The sequence below is a fragment of the Carettochelys insculpta genome, chromosome 7, assembly GCF_033958435.1.
Source record: "Carettochelys insculpta isolate YL-2023 chromosome 7, ASM3395843v1, whole genome shotgun sequence".
NCBI lineage: Eukaryota > Metazoa > Chordata > Testudines > Carettochelyidae > Carettochelys > Carettochelys insculpta.
Window position 1 is genome coordinate 60297802 of NC_134143.1, and position 18882 is coordinate 60316683.

An 18882-nucleotide genomic window follows, 5' to 3' on the forward strand; every position below is an offset into this window, starting at 1 on the left:
GCTTCTTCAGGTAAATTCCTTGCTGAAAGCAAAGGATGGTTGCTTTTAAGTATTCAGAAAATTGCAAAAACTTGGAAGCTTGGTTTGTGAATTCTGGACTTGGATGTTGGTGAGGCCACATTATTAGAACTGTCTGTGGTTTAGATTGTGTTCTGTATCAGAAATCATACATGACTTGCCCTTTATAATTCCATTGGCCTAACTCTGTGATATTTATATCTTCTAAAATCCCCCTGGGGTATAAGCCTGGCAGAATCTGGCCCTCTGTATTGAACTGTGAAATATTCTACTAATGTCTCATTGTTGGTTGAGAAACTGTTCTGTACTTCTCTGTACACTAAAACTAGACTACAGAGAGCACACAGAACAGTCCCACTAACTATTGGAAGATACAGTCAGGCCAATGACACTCAGTCCTCTAGCCCACACCTGGGAAAGATCTTTGAATTCATCAGGTATTTTGCCTAGGACTGCACCCAAAGAGGCTTAAAATACAATGTTGCTGCCCCTGTGGTTTCAGGAGTAAGAACATAGCTGATGAAAACTCTTCATTGGCAACATTTTGATACAAAAACATGACTTTTTCATCAGAACAAGTATTTCCATGAGATGTGAGCCTCTGCTATATTTTTAAACAAATCTTTTAGGGCTCCAGAGTTTTGTAAAGCTGTCTGGTTTTGAATGACCCTTCCAATGACTTGCCAGGTTCAGGTCCTTTTATTGCTTGATCAATTTAGCACTGCAAGCAAAACAGTGGAAGAATTTCTACGGTAGAACTTTTTTGCCTATTAACTATTTATTAAATCTTTAAAATATAAGGGATAAACAAACATAATTACTTGTACATAAACATCTCAAAGTAGTGGCCATTTGCTACCTTAACTCTACTTGAAGCATTTGATTGTATATGAGCAACAAAACACATCAATTATTTCCATTATAATTCACATAAATTGCTTATAAAATTCAAATAGTTTTAAATATTATTCTGCCTTATCCTTATTTTATGAAACGATAAACTGATTTTCAGATAAGATAAAGAACAGAAGCAAACTTCAGAGAGAGGGGAAGAGACAAGAAGGGAAGGCAATGATGAGATGCTAGGCATTTAACAGGTTCATTCAGCTACTATTGAACCTCTCTAATATGGAACCCTCTCTCACGTAGCAAATTCCAGAATCCAGCTTGATTTTAGTTAGCCTGGGGACCACTTATCATGGATGTGGCCAAGTTTCTTGTGGTCACATAAGGTTTGTTTACAGCCACCAGTTCTGGCTCTCAGTGTTCTGTGCTGTTATTCAGCTGTAATTTACCCATAAATGCCTTCTAAGAGCACAGTAAGCAGTGGAAATGTTGATAACGTGCCAGAAAATATTGACCTTCTGTCATCCAGCACCGGTCAGGTCCCACGGGTGCTGGACAACCAAGGTTCAACCTGTACTGCAATAAATAAAAAGTAAGGAAAGAGATTAGATGAGACGGAAAGTTGTATAGAAGAAGCCAAAACTAGTCATTCTGAGAAAAAAAAGTTGGGATACTCAGTGAAGTGAGGTCTTGAGTGTGCCTGTCATAGATATGCCCCTGATGGACAACAATCAGAATAAAAAGAGGAGCAACCAGACTCTACACTGCTAGTAATAAAATTCCAAAAGTCTGTGTAATTCATAAGAGGAAGGCTGTGAGGAAGCAGACTGATGCTGATCATAGGTGCCTGAGGGTATCTGCTAACATTCATGCTGAAGTCCCCAACGCTTCCAGCAGCAGGTCAGAGAACTCGGTTACAACATCCCCCATATAAACTTGTGGACAAAACCAGTCGAAGAGATACCAATTTAGGATGCAATCCTGCTGCATCAGAGTAGAGCAAACTGTGCTTGACTGCAGGATCAAGCCCTTTAGTGCTGGTATCCAGTGGCCCTGAAGAACGGTAACATTTTGTGTCATACTTTTCATCTCTAGATCTTAAAACATTTTACAAAGGCGGATACCCATCATTATTATTCCTGCTTTGTCAAAGGGAAATGGAAGCGCAGAGAAAGCAAAAGAGTTGCACTCTGATCAGAGCATGTCTAAGGAAGAAGCAGGACTACATCTCCCATCCCATGTACCTTATCTAGTGGGCCATGCCACCTAATGCAGTTAATAGCTGATGTAAAACTTCCTGTCCATACAGACATTAATCACTGCATACACCGGCTTCATTTCTGCACATTCATTTCCCGTAGCTGAATCAAAACAGAATTTTCAGTCCCTCAACAGCATGAGGTAAAGGTACTGATTCAATGCAAGATGTGTTTTCTGGCTGATTATAGCTCTGGATCCCTCTATTATGGATATTACACATGGAGAGGAAAGGCTTGCCAGAAATCTTGCCAAGGGATTGAGGGAGACATTGATCTGATACAGTATCACCAACTCAGCATGCAGCTGCCGGCTCAATAGAAGGCAGCGCCTAAGTTAACAAATAAGCTGGGAGAAACCCTCACCCCCCACTTTATGCCATGGGCAGTTTTCTCTTCTTGCTTTGTCCTCTCTTAATATGCCTGCACATCCTTCTAAAACAGCAACACTGATTAGTAGGTTGCTATGCTACCATTAGATCATGGTCTGTAGTTATGTTCTCAAACCCCTTACAATTGAGTGAACAGTGCACTGATCAGGAGTTTGGGCTCTGACCAGATCAGTTACCAAACATTTTTTTTACACATAAGCCCACAAAGCAACTGTTCTAATACTCCTCCCTCATTCTCCTTGGTCACCTCCCTTCTTGCTCTGTGGTGCTTCATATAGGGGGGAAAGTTGTGACTATGTGAAGGGTTTGAATGTTTCACGTTGATTCTGTTTCCTGTCTTTGCCTTTTCTACCCAAATTTATATCTCTACAGAGAGGCAGAGGAAATTCCTGAGACCTGTAAATCTCTTCTGTATCTGCTGCTCCTTTGTCTTTCATGTTCTCTTTAATTCCCCAAATAGAGAATTACTTGCTCAGTGGTAAATCTAAACCAAAATCCAACGTATTCCAAAAGGGCGCTCTGCAGCTAGAAAAGCTTTCACAAGTATTCCTGACCTCAGGAAAAGTACCTTTCATTAATCAGTGGGAGGAGGCTGCTACAGATAAAGCATTTATAAATTGCTGAGTTTCAGTGACAAGACGGCTCCAATAATACAGGATTGTCTGGTAGTGATTACACTCATGTAACCCTTCCTTCTGCCAGGTGGCACCACAAGCCAATCTACTGTACATCCCCTTGTCTGAAAAACAGGTATTTTCTCAAAGGAAGAAAACAGGTAAGTGCGGCATGTTGTAATTTTGGTAAACTCCCTTTGATAATTTACCACAGTGAATTTAATTATTTTTCCGGCCTTTTAGTCACACAGTCATATTATAAAGAAAATAACATTTCCTTACCCCTACATCCAAAACCAGAGAAAAATTTAACCCACAAAAAGCCAAAATCGATCACTGGCAAAGCAGGTCAGTCTACTGATCACCTAGGCAATGTAGGTGTGTCTATAACAGGGGTGGGGTGCTCCCAGCCTGCAGTCTAGCTACGGCTCACAGCCTGCTTGGATCCAGCCCTGAGGCTCAGGGCTGCCCTGCCCGGTATCCAGCCTTCTGTGAGATGGTGCAGGGGGTAGGAGAGTTGGAGCCCCATGCTTCATGAGCCAGAGTCAGGCAAGCTGGCGCTGACCCAAGGGCTCGGCCTGGCAGAGGCAGGTAGAGGCTCTCAACTCCATGCACCACCACTGCCACTGCTCCCCCGTCCTCCGTTTGAGGGAACAGCAACACAGTGATACCTGGAAGCTTTTCACCTCTCACTCCCTGATTGGCCAGAATTGCAGCCAGTTAGAATGAAGGGGTGCAGAGCCTGGATGCAGTGTAGGGAGCTGCTCCAGGTAAGCAGCCCCCATTTGCCCAGACCCCCTGCCCTCAGCATGCTTCTGGTCCCACCCAGTCCCCACACCTGCTCCCCAGCAGCCCCCTCCTGCGCACTGAACCATGAACACCCACCACTCCCGCCTCCAGAAGAGTTAATCTGGCCCAGGGAAAGCCCTGGGTCTCTTTTCCCCACCTGCTGCACCCCATGTCCATGGGGCTGCAGTGTGAGGGGATGAGGTGTCTCATTCAGGGGCCACATCTGTGAGTGTGGGTATTTTCTTATCACTTTTTTGTGGTCCCGACTGACTTTTTTTGGTGGCTTAATGGCCCCCCCAACCAAAAAAGACTTCCCACCCCGGTCTACAGCTATGCAAATAAGGTTTGCTCCTGAAGTCCACCTACACCCCTCTGACCCCCACCTCATCCACAGATAGCAGGAGAGAGTTTATTCAGACCTTGGCTTACGCTCATTAAAAAACAGTGTTTTTGTTGTTGTTGTTTTAAAAACAAAAAAAGAGGAGCCCATACTCAGCCAGCTCCCCACCCCCAGGCGATCTCGTGGCTGGGGCTGCCGAGGTGGCAGTACTCAGTACTACCACGTAGTGGCACAGAAAAAGTACTGTTAACAAGATTACTTTAAGGTGGTGAGATAAACCAGAGATGAGTTTAGTGGTTTATGCTGCAGTGCAAGAAAACTGAAACAAGGCACGGACAGCAACAGCGTTTTTGTTGTTGTTGTTACTTCCACTGGTGCAAGTGCTTTGGGTTCAATGCCATTGCTCCAGAGCAGTACTGACGTGACTGAGAACAGGCCGTCTGCGTTCAGCATTTTGGCCTGATTACTGTAAGAATTCTGTCATTTGCAGTCTGTTGTGTCGCTTCTGCCCTGTTTAGGGTTGCCAACTTTCCATGCACACGAAACTGAACACGCCAGTCCCACCCCTTCCCTTAGGTCCCGTTCCTGTTCACTGTATTCCCTCTCCCTTGGTAGCCTACTATTCCCCACCCTCACTCACGTTCACTGGGGTGTGGAAGAGGGGGAGGGCTCCTGCTGGGGGTGCAGGCTCTGAGGCGGGACTGGGGGTTAGGAGTTTGGGTGCAGGAGAGCTCCAGGCTGTGGGGCAGAACCGGTATTCAGAGTTCAGGAGTGAATTGCATGTTGAGGCAAAGGGTTGAGTGTGGGGGCGGGGGTGGGCTCTGGGCTGGGGATGGGGCTGAGGGGCTGCGGGTGCAGGAGGCAGCTCCAGGCTGAGAGGTGAGGCTGAACATGACAGGGGCTGTAAGTTGACAAAAGGGATTGGGTGCAGGTGGGCGAGGGTTATGGAATGTGGCCAGGGTGACGATTTGGGGTGCAGGAGTGCACTCTGGGTTTGAGGGTTCAGGGCTGAGGCATGAGGTCAGGGCTATCCTTGGGTGGCTCCCAGTCACTGGTGCTGGGGAGTTAGGGTAGGCTTCCAGCCGATCCTGGATCCACCCCATGCCCCAGAAACAGCCAGCAGGTCTGGCTTCTAGATGGGGGGTGGGGCTGGAGGCTCTGTGTGCTGCTCTCAGCCACAGGCATCACCCCAGCTGTGGGGTAATGGTAGTGCAAGACCCACTGCCTAGGAGATGGACCTACTGGCTGCTTCTGGGGTACAGACAGAGCCAGGAGAGGTAGAGATTAGCCTGCCTTAGCCCCACAGTCACACCAACGAGACTTCCAATGGGCCGGGCAGTGGTGCTGACTGGAGCTGCCATTGTCCCTTTCTGACCAAGCATTTCCGTTCAAAACCAGACACTTGGCAACCCTCTGCCTGTTACCTCATACTTCTCTCCTCTTGTTATGGGAGTAAAAGGGCCTGAGTGTTAACCTCTCTTCACCTTCTGTAGTCATTTACACAGGGAATTGGTAGATCACCAGTTGAATCCGACTCCCAGTACGATGCTGTGGCCTGAGAAGAGCCACAAACATTATTACAGGATCGGCATAGATGCCTTACAGCAGTGGTCACCCACCAGTAAACTGGGATCTACTGGCAGACCCTGGAGCCTCTGACAGTTGATCCTGCCTGGTTTGGCCGAGACGCTATCGAGTGCCAGGGCTTCAGCTGCCCATCCCCCATTGCTGTGCTGTTCCAGCTCTCTTTCTTGGAGCTGCCCCTGGGAGCCAGGGCTGCCGAGGGGGAAGATGGGGTACTGATGTCAGGGTGTCCCCTTTCCCCTATACCCCATATCCACAGAGTGGTGGGGGGCAAGAGAGGGCTCAGAATGAAGGAAGCTGGCTGGCTACTTTCAGGTATGGCACAGGGCTCAAGCAGGGGTGAGCCTGCCCTCAGCTGCCTGCACCCGACTCCCTCCCAGAGCCTGCACCCTGACCACCCTCCTGTACCTCCACCCCTGTGTCCCAGGCTCAACCCAGAGTCCCCCCACACATTTCAAACCCATGTCCCAACCTCCTGCCCCAGCCTGGTGAAAGAGAGGATGGGGAAGGGAGGAAGGACAGGGTGAGCAGGATTGGGGCTCAGAGAAGGCATGGGGGTCTGAAGTAGATCCTGGATTGTATTTCAATTCAAAATTTGATCTTGGCTTAAATAGGTTGGAGACTATTGCCTCACAGTGACAGAGCTCAATCTATTTTGCTTACTAAGTTTATTGGGTAACTTTATTAGCCCATACATACGTATGTGGTGGGGAACAAATATTTGATAATAGGCTCTTCTCTGGAGCAGACAAAGGTACAGCCAGATCCAGTGGCTGGAAGCTGGAGCTAGATACATTCAGAATGGAAATAACATGTCAGTTTTTCACCAGTGAGGGTAACTGATCGCCACAATAATTTACCAAGGCTTCTGGTAGATTCCCCATCACGGACAATATTTAAATCGAGAGTGGATATCTAATTTAAAAGGAATTATTCTATACAAGTTTCTTCACCATATCTCATGCAGGAGGTCAAGATAACCACAACACACCCTTCTGGCCTTAGACTCTATGAATCTGTGTGTAAAACACAAAATGCTACTATTATGTACATACTTTACGTACATGTAAATTACTTCATAAGACAGCAGGAAGCAAACCCAACTATTGTTACAGCCTTGACCTCTTCTGACAAACTGTCACTTTCCATACCTAATGTGGCGACTAGCTGCCATTATTATTAAGGCCTTTTCTACTTCTGTAATTTCAGCTTGGAAAACACATTTTGGCTTGAAAATTGCCAGATGTACATCAGAAGCAAAGGAGAGTTTCAACAAAGTTATAGAAAATGTAAGTTTTGAGTTAATACATGCAATTAACAACTTATCCGGGTCTGAGATGTTCTGGCTTTTGTTTGTTTCATTTTCTCTATTTTTAGTTCAAATACAGCTTGCTACTGCCCTGCCCAAATAGTTAGATCCCATCTGTGAGTTATATTAAAAGAACATAAGTTGAAACTAAGCAAGGTTATTAATGATGGAGGGACCCATCTTACTCCCATTAATGTCAATGGGTGGGAGTTGAGGGCTCCCTTATTTTAAATAGGAACAAGATGAGCTGCTACTACCAAGATTCTCCAAAATGAGCACTGACTTTGAATAAAACAAAACAGCAGGCATGTAGCATTTTGTTCGTCTGTTTTGTTTTGTCAGAATACAGACTAAGATGGCTACCTCTCTGTTACTGATTTTGTATGTTTAACTCGTTGAGCAAACAAAACTGAAGCAGAGTATCTGGTGTCCCTTTTAAAAATACACCCAGTAGGCGGGTTGATGAGAGAGACTGCTACACTATAATCACTGTCCATTACTTAAAAAGAACACAAAATAACTTCTGTAACACAACAGCTAATGATGACTTCCTCCAGCTCAAAGGCTAGGGAGCTAGGTTTTGGTAGCTAAAGGACAAAGGCTTTAGTTTCTGGCCTGACACTGTTGCTTTGTTGTAAAAAGTAGATGGTTTCTCCATAATTAAGCTTTCGAGCATTTGTTACCCTGGTTTTGAAAATATGGAATGATTACATTTAATTACTTATTTTTAAAATCATTTATTTAATTCACGTTAAGGCTTTATAAATCTAAATTTGATTATTTATGCTATAACACCTTCAGAATAAAGTTTATAATGTGCTACATTTATAAACATTAGCAAATAGGAGAATAAATGCTACTGCTGCTAAAGGTATATTACCTGAATTTTACAAAACTGCTACAGGACAAAACAAAATACTGAAAATTAAAGCCCTCATCCTTCAAATACTTAGTGTGGTGTGTAACTTTATTTACGTAAATAACTCCCCTGACTTAAAAATAATTACTTGTGTTTAAAGCTAATCACAGTACATATCTATATGCATCAATAGGCTAAAATTGATTTGTATTTATCTTTTTTTTTTTTTTTTGTGGCACTAAAATATTTGACCTGGTGACATAAACCCTTTATCACTGCAAACAAAACTGACTGACTATTAATGAGAACTTGTTTACACTTCAATATATTTTAAAAGTTCACAAATATTTTGTTACACACACAGGCCAACTTTTTTAAATAATAGGATCCTAAAGTCAGGCACCTCAGAGCCTTAGAAAATCCAACTTCAAAGTCATTTCTGAGCACAATTTACATGGACTTCAAGCTGCAATTGTTGAGAGAGAATTATAGCCTGGTCAAGTAATCGTAACTTCCTTAACTTGTGGACGTTCAATATGACAAAATTTGATATTATTTGCCAAAGAGGCTAGTGCTATTTATTTGCCAATGTTATCTATGAGTGTGTGTTATTTTATTAATGAAGACCTAGACTTGTCTTGTTCAGGATGGGGAGGGATTTTAAGTGTGAAATTTCTTAGCAGAAAATTCTATATAAAATCTTATTAACAGATTGCAAGACTTCAAAATGGTTTATTTTCTGAACCATTCGCTAGATATCTAAAGTTTGTTTCTGGCCCTCTATCTACTAATGAAAATCAGATTAAACTCTCATGTCTGAACCCTAGATTTTGACATTGGCCTGTGCAGGAGCCTGTTTTCAAAGGCAGAAACAGTAAAATACTTGAAATCGCCACTGTCTGGAAGCAGGATATGATCGAGTGTCAGTGAAGTTTATGAACATTTGGTAGAGATCTTCTCCCAGTGGGAGAAGTAAAAAAACAAATCAACGGGGCCAAACGAACACCCAGAAATCAACTATTCCAAGATAGGCCCAAAAAGATCAACAACAGAACACCTCTGGTCATTACCTACAGCCTCCAACTCAAACCACTGCAACGCATCATTAAAGACCTACAACCTATCCTAACTCAGGATGCCACGCTCCAGAAGGCCCGAGGTGACAGGCCTGTTCTCTCCTTTAGAAAACCTCCCAACCTCATGAGGATTCTCACTAGCAACCACAGGCTATACTACAATAATACTAATCCTGGAACTCTTCCTTGCAACAAGCCCCGTTGCCAGCTTTATCCACGTACCTATTCTGGAGACAAGAACATAAGAACAGCCATACTGGGTCAGACCAAAGGTCCATCCAGCCCAGGAGCCTGTCTGCTGACAGTGGCCAGTGCCAGGTGCCCCAGAGGGGGTGGACCAAAGACAAACATCAAGCAACTTGTCTCCTGCCATCCATCTCCAGCCTCTGACAATCAGAGGCCAGGGACACCATTCCTACCCTTGGCTAATAGCCTTTTATGGACCTAACCTCCATGAATTTATCTAGCTCTTTCTTAAATTCTGTTACAGTCCTCGCCTTCACAGTCTCCTCTGCCAAGGAGTTCCGCAGGTTAACTATGCGCTGAGTGAAGAAGAACTTTTAAACTTTTAAACCTGCTACCCATTAATTTCAGATGGTGTCCTCTAGTTCCTGTATTTATGGGCACAAGTAAGTAATAAATAATAAATAAATAAATAAATAAATATGTAAGTAAATTAACCCATTCCACACTTGTCGTAATTTTATATACCCCTATCATGTCCCCCCTCAGTCTCCTCTTTTCTAAACTGAAAAGTCCCAATCTTTTTAGCCTCTCCTCATACGGGACCTGTTCCAAGCCCCTAATTATTTTAGTTGCCCTTTTCTAAACCTTTTTCAGTGCCAGGATATCTTTTTAGGTGAGGAGACCGCATCTGCACACAGTATTCAAGATGTGGGTGTACCATAGATTTATATAGGGCAGTAAGATACTCCTTGTCTTACTTTCTATCCCTTTTTGACTGCCTCTGCATACTGCGTGGATATTTTCAAGGAACTATCCACAATAACTCTAAGATCTCTTTCCTGATGAGTTGTAGTCAAATAAGCCCCCATCATACTGTAAGTATAGTTGGGGTTATTTTTTCCAATGTGCATTACCTTACACTTATCCATATTAAATTTCATTCGCCATTTTGTTGCCCAATCACTCAGTTTGATGAGATCTTTTTGAAGCTCTTTACAGTCTGCCTTTGTCTTGACTGTCTTGGACAGTTTAGTGTCATCTGCAAACTTTGCCGCCTCACTGCTCACCCCCATCTCCAGATCATTTATGAATAAATTGAACAGGATTAGTCCTAGGACTGACCCCTGGGGGACATCACTAGTTACCCCTCTTCATTTGGAAAATTCACTATTTATGCCTACCCTTTGTTTCCTGTCTTTTAACCAGTTCTCAATCCATGAAAGGACCTTCCATTTTACCCCATGACAACTTAATTTACATAAGGATCATCACTGAACCTCACCATGTTAATCACAGAATCACGGGCACATTCTCCTGTTCCTCAACTAACATCATATATGCCATCATGTGCCAACAATGCCCACACACCACGTATATAGGACAGGCTGCAAACACTCTTCGACAAAGAATGAACGGACACAAAACAGACATCAAAAAACTCCAAACACACAAATCTGTCAGCCAGCACTTGAATGGAGTGGGCCATTCTGTTAATGACCTAAAAGCCTGTGTTTTACTGAAAAGGAACTTTAACAACCGTCTACAGAAGGAATGCTCAGAACTATCATTTATATTCAAATTCGACAAATTAATATGTGGTTTGAACTGGGACAGCAATTATCTGGCCCATTATAAGGACTTTTTCCACTTGTTTTATCTAACTCTTAACTTCCCCACCCGACATCCCCCTCCTGCCGTCCCTCTGCTCTCCTGATTTGCCAACCTTGATAACAATTTTTGGACCTCTGTGCTTCATATATTGAGTCTGTTCTGGTAAGGCTATGAACTGAAGAAGTGGGTCTGTCCTAAGAAAGCGCATCACCTAATAAATTATTTTGTTAGTCTTTAAAGTGCTACGTGACTGCTTTTTTTTTCCCCCCCAAAAACAGAGTTTGCTTTCTACGGAACCCCATCTTCACAACTGTTTTTGCTTCCATGAAAGCCTCTTCTGGAAGCATGATTGCATGAGAATATGCAAATGAGGCATGAGATACGTAAATCAATGCATTCATTTGCATTTTTGATCTTGCTCCTTTGCTTTCCTCTTCCAAAAGTGGAATGCAGTGTAGTCACAGCCAAGATGAGGGCAAACTGAAGAAGGCCCAGGAGAGCAGCAAAAATTATTCAAGTTCGAGAAAATGTGACCTATGAATCAGGAGGTATGATTGAAAGAATTAGATTTGTTTAGTTTGGAAAAGAGAGGACTGAGAGGGGACATGATAACAGCTTTCAAGTAGCCAAAAGATTGTTACAAGCAGGAGGGAGAAAAGTTATTCTCCTTAATCTCTCATGGTAGGACAAGAATCAATGGCCTTAAATTACAGCAGCGGAGGTTTAGGTTGGACATTAGGAAAACTTCCTAACTGTCAGGGTGGTTAAACACTGGAATAATTTGGCTGGTGGGACTGTGGAATCTCTTTCTTTGGAGATATATAAGAACAGATTTGACAAACATCTGTCAGGGATAATCTAGATCAGGGTCAGTGAACTTTCCAAGACAGAGGGCTGACATTTGATCTTTTGACTTCTGTGCGATCTGAGTGCCGGTGATACTTTTTAAAGTCACTAATAGTCCCACTTACAACAGCTTCATCAATAAATAAATAAAGATGCAGAGCTTTACCATTTAGATGGTGGTTGGTAGCATTAGCCAGTCTTTTGTTAATCCACAGGTTTTGAGCAAGCTCCCAGCTGCATGGGGGAGGTGGGGCAGGGCTGAGCTCCCTCCTCATGTGCTGGTGAAAATCAGTTTCCATACCACTGTTGGCACCTGTGCTGGGGTTTGCTAACCCTGATCTGGACAGTCCTGCCCTGAGTGCAGGAGGCTGGACTCAATGTCCTCTCGAGGTTCCCTTCCAGTTCTAGTATTCTGTGATTCATCAGATGATGAATTTATTAAAATAACCTCTAATCTGCTCCACTTACAGAAAATGCTTAAAAGAAATTAAATTTATGAATGCTCCATCTCCAAACAAAAGAACACCAGTGCATTTATTTTCTTTTTGAATTTCATTGATAAGGTATTAATATAGTATGAATAACTATAGCTGTTGTTCTAATTCTATTAAAAAAAATTATTTTCCTTAAAACATCCCTCAAAAGAGAGTTTTTAAGATACAGAGGTCAAGATACGTTGTACATTAAACCACCGCACTCTAAAGGATGAAAGTTACGAGTAAATGTCATGATGACATTGTTTGCTGCATATTTAAAGAACATACTGCTTGTTTGCAATGCCCAAATACTTAGACAGGCAATTAATTAAGGACAGCATAAATTTTACATGCCCATATACAACCAATAACACTCAATCCCATTGGGGAAGCGTCCAGGAGGGAGTCTCAGTATGTAACCTCTCACAAAGCTCTCCCTACATCAGCTTGATGAGATGCAGGGGATAAGAACATAAACACAGGAACAGCCATATTGGGTCAGACCAAAGGTCCATCTCTCCTAGTATCCTGTCTGCCAACAGTGGCCAATACCAGGTGCCCCAGAGGGAGTGGACCAAACAGGTAACAACCAAGCTCTCTCTCTCCTGTCATCCATCTCCAGCTTCTGACAGACAGAGGCTATGGACACCATTCCTTACCCTTCCTGGCTAACAGCCATTAATAGACCTAATCTCCATGAATTTATCCAGCCCTTTTTTAAACCTGTTATAGTCCTAGCCTTCACAGCCTCCTCTGACAAGGGGTTCCACAGGCTGACTGTGCACTGTGTGAAGAAGAATTTCCTTGTATTTGTTTTAAACCTGCTGCCTATCAATTTCTTTTGGTGTCCTCTGATATTATGGGAACAAGTAAATACTTGTTCTTTTTACTCTCTCCACATCATTCATAATTTTCTATACCTCTATCATATCCTTGCTTAGTTTCCTCTTTTCTAAGATGAAAAGTCCTAGTCTCTTTAATCTCTCTTTATATGGGACCCATTCCAAACCCCTAATCATTTTAGTTGCCCTTTTTTGACCTTTTCTAAGGACAATATATCTTTTTTGTGATGAGGAGACCACATCTGTATGCGGTATTCATGAGACTGTTTCTCTTTTGATCCACCTCATACTTTCTCCTTTTCCACCCTCTCCTCCTGATTAAAACCTGAAAAATTTCTATTCATAGACTCTCCTCTAAGAGAAGTGTCTAACCAATTCACTTGCTCCTCTGCAACAATTGACTTTCCCCCCATACTTAGTTTAATGCTCTATGACCTTTTTAAGGGTAAGTGCCAGCAGTCTGGTTCCACTTTAGTTTAGGTGGAGTCCATCCTTCCTGTGTAGGCTCCCTCTATCCCAAGTTTCCCCAGTTCTTAATAAATCTAAACTCCTCCTCCCTACACCATCATCTCATCCACTCATTAAGACACTGAATTTCTGCCTGCCTACCTGGCCCTGTGCATGGAAGTAGAAGCATTTCTAAGAATATCACCATAGAGGTCCTGGATTTCAGTCGCTTTCCTAGCAACCTAAATTTAGCTCCAGGACATCTCTCCTACCCTTTCCTATGTCACTGGTACCTACATGTACCAAGACCACTGGCTCCTCCCCACCACTACACATAAGTAGCCATATTTACAACATCTATAAAAACGTAAGTGAACCATTCTCCAAACTAATGAATCCCAGAAACCCACATTGAGTCCCAGAGGCCCAAAGCAGCTCAGCGCTATCTGTGCCCCAGTAGTAACCCTGCTCCAGTACCTTCCACAGGAGTAATGCCATCCCATGGCACAGCTGCTTCAGGACTTTGTTCATCAAATACACACAGCTGTGCACCCATAATTATGCATACACGTCTGCTTCAAGTCACTTCCACAGTGTATTTTTTCTGAAGAAACTACATAAACGGTATTACCACCAATACCACTATATTAAACTGACCATTAACAAATATCAATAGAATATCTGTAAATGTCATATTAGTAAAAGATGACTATTTTTATATGAAAGTATCCGTGTGTGGCATACATCCTTGTAAATTCTCCAGTTAATATGTACCAATCTAGGCAAATAATTTATATGCCACCCTTATCATAACGATGACTGTTGATGAATAAATTGGTAGGAGTTGTTCACCAACAACAAAAAAATCCTTATTTCCCGTAGGCACAAAAATTCTACTAGACATAAAAATTTTGCAAGCTTGTGTTTGTGGGGGAAGAGGAGATGTAAGGTGACGTGACAGAGAATTTTGTCTGAGGGCCAGTCTAAAAACAAACTAGCACCCATTTAATGGAAAATTTAACTAGTGCAAACCCTGCAGTGGTATATATAACTATATCAGTTTAAACCTAAAACATCTTGGCTATGTCTACACACGCAGCTTCTGTCGACAAAGGTCACTGACGACAGAGAAACCTCGGCAGTACCTTTGTTGACAGACAGCATCTACATACAAAAGCAGATCGAAAGAGCAAGCCCTACTGCCGACAGAGTGCAGCCAGACTGTCCTGCCCTCTCAACAGAATGGCTGACCAGAAATTCTGCAAACAGGGTTGCCTGGGGAATCAGAAGCCCTCTCTGTTGACAAAAGTGTCTACACAGGCACTCTGTCAACAAAACAACGTCAACAGAGGCATTATACCTGATCAGGAATAGGGATAATGCTGCCAACCGAACAGCTGAGTTTTTTCAACAAACTCTCGACAGAGCGCTTTAACTGTACAGACACTCAGCAAGTCTTGTCAACAGAAGCTCCCCGTGTACATGCAGTCCTCCTATGGTTAGACAAGCCCAAAGATTCAAGAGAGGTATCAGTTTTTTGCTTATGAACTCCAGTGTTTTGATTGTTTGTAAAACCGGCATACATGAGAAGCAATGAATGTGCCAACAAAAGAAAAACCTTCTGATAAGAATAACATAATAGAGAGCTTGCCAGAGAGCAGAGAGAAAACACTTTCCAGAGAGAAAGCAGTTCACTGAAAGAACAGCATACATATAAAACACAAAGGTTATGTCTACACTTACAAAAAGCTTCAAAATGGCCATGCTAATAGCCAAATTGAAGAATACTAATGAGGCGCTGAAATAAATATTCAGTGCCTCATTAGCATGCCTCATCAGCTGGTAGGAATAAGGGGATTTCAATGTCAGCAGAGTCCTTTTGAAAAGGACCCCTGTGTAGATGAGCTGTGGGCGAGCGAACCATGGCACTTTTGAAGTGTCGCAGTCGGTGGCATGCTAATGAGGCGCTGAATATTCACTTCAGCACCTCATTAGTATTCTTCAATTTGGCCATTAGCATGGCCATTTCGAAGTTTTTTGTAAGTGTAGACGTAGCCAAAATGTAATGCTTTGATTTTTAAACAAAGTGAGAAGTAACCTTGATCCTATGTTCTCGCACATCTTACCAATAGATAACATGTCACACTATATTATACCCAGGGATTGAAAGAAATTGCTTGAATGGGGAACATGCACAAAATCATTAGCATTAATACAGGGCTGTAAGATGATGCTCATTTTCATAATTAATAACAGAACTCCCACAATTGTTTAAAAAAAACCTATCTAGTTTACAAATATTGTCGTTTGTGTACATGGCTCTCCCGTCCACATATTCATCATGTCTCTTATTATGACACTGTCATTTTGTAATAGTTTAGCTATCATCAATAAAATAACCTCTCGTGTGCTCCGCTTACACCAAAGGCTTAAAAGAAATTAAATTTCTGAATACTCTATCTCTGAACAAAGAACATCACTGCATTTATTTTCCTTTTTAATTTCATTGATAAGGTGTTAATATAGTATAAATAACTATAGCTGGGGTTCTAATTCCATTCAGATAAATTGTCAGCCACTTTAAACACACATTCTTTTAATACTTCTATATATGTGACCGACAGAAGTGCGGTTGACACGAAGGCACCGGACAGGAACATCAGCTTGTGTAAAACAGTGTGACAACATTAATTTCAGTGATGTAAAATAATTTACACCAGCTACAAATCTAACAGTTTGTATCACATTTCAGTGATGGAACAGCAAAGCTTCAAGAATATATACAATATCCTGGCTCCCTTGCCCACGTAGACAGTGTAGCTTTCCATATTTTTTTTCTCACTGTGAGCTCATGGAACATTAACCAGAGTCTTGGATCCTCAAGATGCACTGTAAATAAGTCCCTACAGCATATGCAAGGAAAAATATCTGAATGTTGTCTGCAATTTCAACATCAAATTATCACATTATAGGTTTACTCACAATGATTCTGCTGTTTTAGTTACTGAGCTATGTTACCTTTCAGGCCCAGGTATGTAATATTTATATTGGCAGGTCTTAGAGAATTTGACTGACCCTTTCAATAAAAGTTTCTATCCAGATACACAAACCAGGGAGATAAATGAAAAGAAACTGGATGATGATTAAAGTAGCAAAATGGTTCAAGCATAATACTTAAAATGTTTGATTTGAAAAGGCTTTAGTTTTAAAGCAGATGTTCTAGTCAAACATATTCCAATGGCTGTAAATAAAATTAAAACTCCAAGGAGTCCAGGCCACAGAAAAACCAATCGTTATTAAAAATACGATTATAGTAAAATCTTAGTATAAAATACAAACAGTATGAGAGGAAATAACATACCGGTTTGTCATTGATCCTACGAAAGGGTTTGTGATGAGCTGCACAGTAGCTTTAGAAGCAAACAACAAACCAACTTGAACGTTTTCATTTAGCAGATCCTTATCTTCCGTGGGGCAATCGGATGGTATATTAGTCATATTTACTGTCATTTGCTCTGTCTGAGTAGCATACAAATCTCTTGATCTTGTCCTATCAGTATCCATTGTGGAGTTGTCATAATAGGAGAAGATGCTTTGAAAATTGGCCACAGTTGATGCAGCTATTTCAGGTCTCATAGTCTGGAGTTCTGTTTCATTTTTCTGGTGTGTAATGCTGTACAGGTAACTGGGAATTATTGGCACTGGAAAAGCAAATACAAAATGCATCTATTGTTTGTAAATACCATAATTTCATTAGGTACTGAAAATTAGAACAGGAAATGTAACATCAGAACAAATAAAAATAGGACTCTGCTGAATAGAATAGAGCTAAAGAGTTTGTTGGAGGGGTGGGGGTTGTTTTGCTTTATTTTGCCTTCAAGAAAGAATTACAACAACAAAAGTTATTTCAGTGAAAAATATTGACCGTAGTGAATTATAATTAGGAAGTACAGTTATAAGCAACTTCTGTTAGCCTTTTCCATAGATATTCAGTTTACGTTCAGTGGCATGACTATAAGCTATTTACACAAATATTATATAAGGACAAAACACGTTAGGACCCCGAAAGCATTGTTTGTGCAGTCTTTTTTGTGTGATGCTTTTACAAAGAACATTTACTGAGCTACGAAGGCATTTACACAAAGGAAACTGCCAATAAAAACATATTATGTTCAATAAATGTTGCTGGGAATACACTATTAAGAGGGGAAAGATTTCATATTAAATAGAGAGCTAATATTTATGTTCATTGGTGGGTTTTTAAGTTCACATGAAAGGAAATAATTTACAAATAAAATTTGGTACGTTTTAAAATATCAGCTGTATCCTAACTACCCTAACTGGATTAATATATAATAAAGCAAAAGTAATATTTTAAAATCATTAAAGCAGGTGAGACAGAAATTTTTGTCAGGAAATATTAGTAATAAAACTTTTAAAAGCTAACAATTAACTTCTGTTGCCTTCTGCTAAAATCTGAATCTATATATAGTTCTAAAATATATTTCTCCAGCAAACATGCAACCTGAGATTACAGGTCTTCTCACATAGTCAATGACCCACCAGTGAAATGCATATTATTTACAAGAGAACATTTTTCCTTTAAAAATAAATTACTTGCCAAAAATGTATATTAGCCTTTCATGAGAAGCCATATTGTGCCATCGCTTTGTCTTTTTTAAGCTGAACTCCCTAATGAAATCAATAAAGAATTTAGTGGAAAAGATGCCACAGCATAGTCCAAGGTATCAAATCTGTAGAATCTATAGCTGTGTCTGCACTACAGAGTCCAGTCGACAGAGCTCACTGTCGACAGATATTTCCCGACAGAACCTCTGTCTACAGAACATGTCCACACCTAATAGAGGCTCCCACTCCCAATGCCCTCTGCCAACAGAGAGTAGCCAGACTGCCCAGCCCTCTGTCAACAGAACAGCCAACCAGAAGCTCTGCGAACAGGGCAGCCCAGTGAACCAGAAACTCTCTCTGTCAACAGAGGGGCCTCTCGTGTGCCTACCCTATTTTTTGTCAACAGAAGCTGTTGACAGAGGCACTGTGCCTTGTACAGTCAAGACTGAACTCTGCTGGGAAAACTGCTGTGTCCTGTCGACAGATTCACAATAGAATGTATTTGTAGAGTGGATGTTCCCTAGTTTTGTCAACAGAAGACCTCTTCTGTTGAGAAAACTCTTTAGTGTAGACACAGCTTATATGTATATATCTATATAATGCAAGAACACCAACTGATATTTTTTGCTTGGTTTGACTTTTTTCTTTGCATCTTTGTATACAAATTTACTTTAATAAGAGGACTTGTAAAACAATCTGTCAAAATGTTCAAGAAACTTGAACGCTAAATGAATGTGTAACTGTAAGTAGTCTATCTGAATA

The 18882-nt window shown here is 41.6% G+C and overlaps 1 protein-coding gene across 1 annotated transcript in view; it reads right to left on the reverse strand.

The window, feature by feature from the left end:
• SLC18A2 (solute carrier family 18 member A2) overlaps nucleotides 1-18882 on the reverse strand; it is a 55882-nt gene that overhangs the window by 36256 nt on the left and 744 nt on the right. The window contains exon 2 of the mRNA XM_074999803.1: nucleotides 16853-17192. Within this exon, the coding sequence (XP_074855904.1) occupies nucleotides 16853-17192 (340 nt within the window). The remainder of the gene's footprint in view (nucleotides 1-16852; nucleotides 17193-18882) is intronic.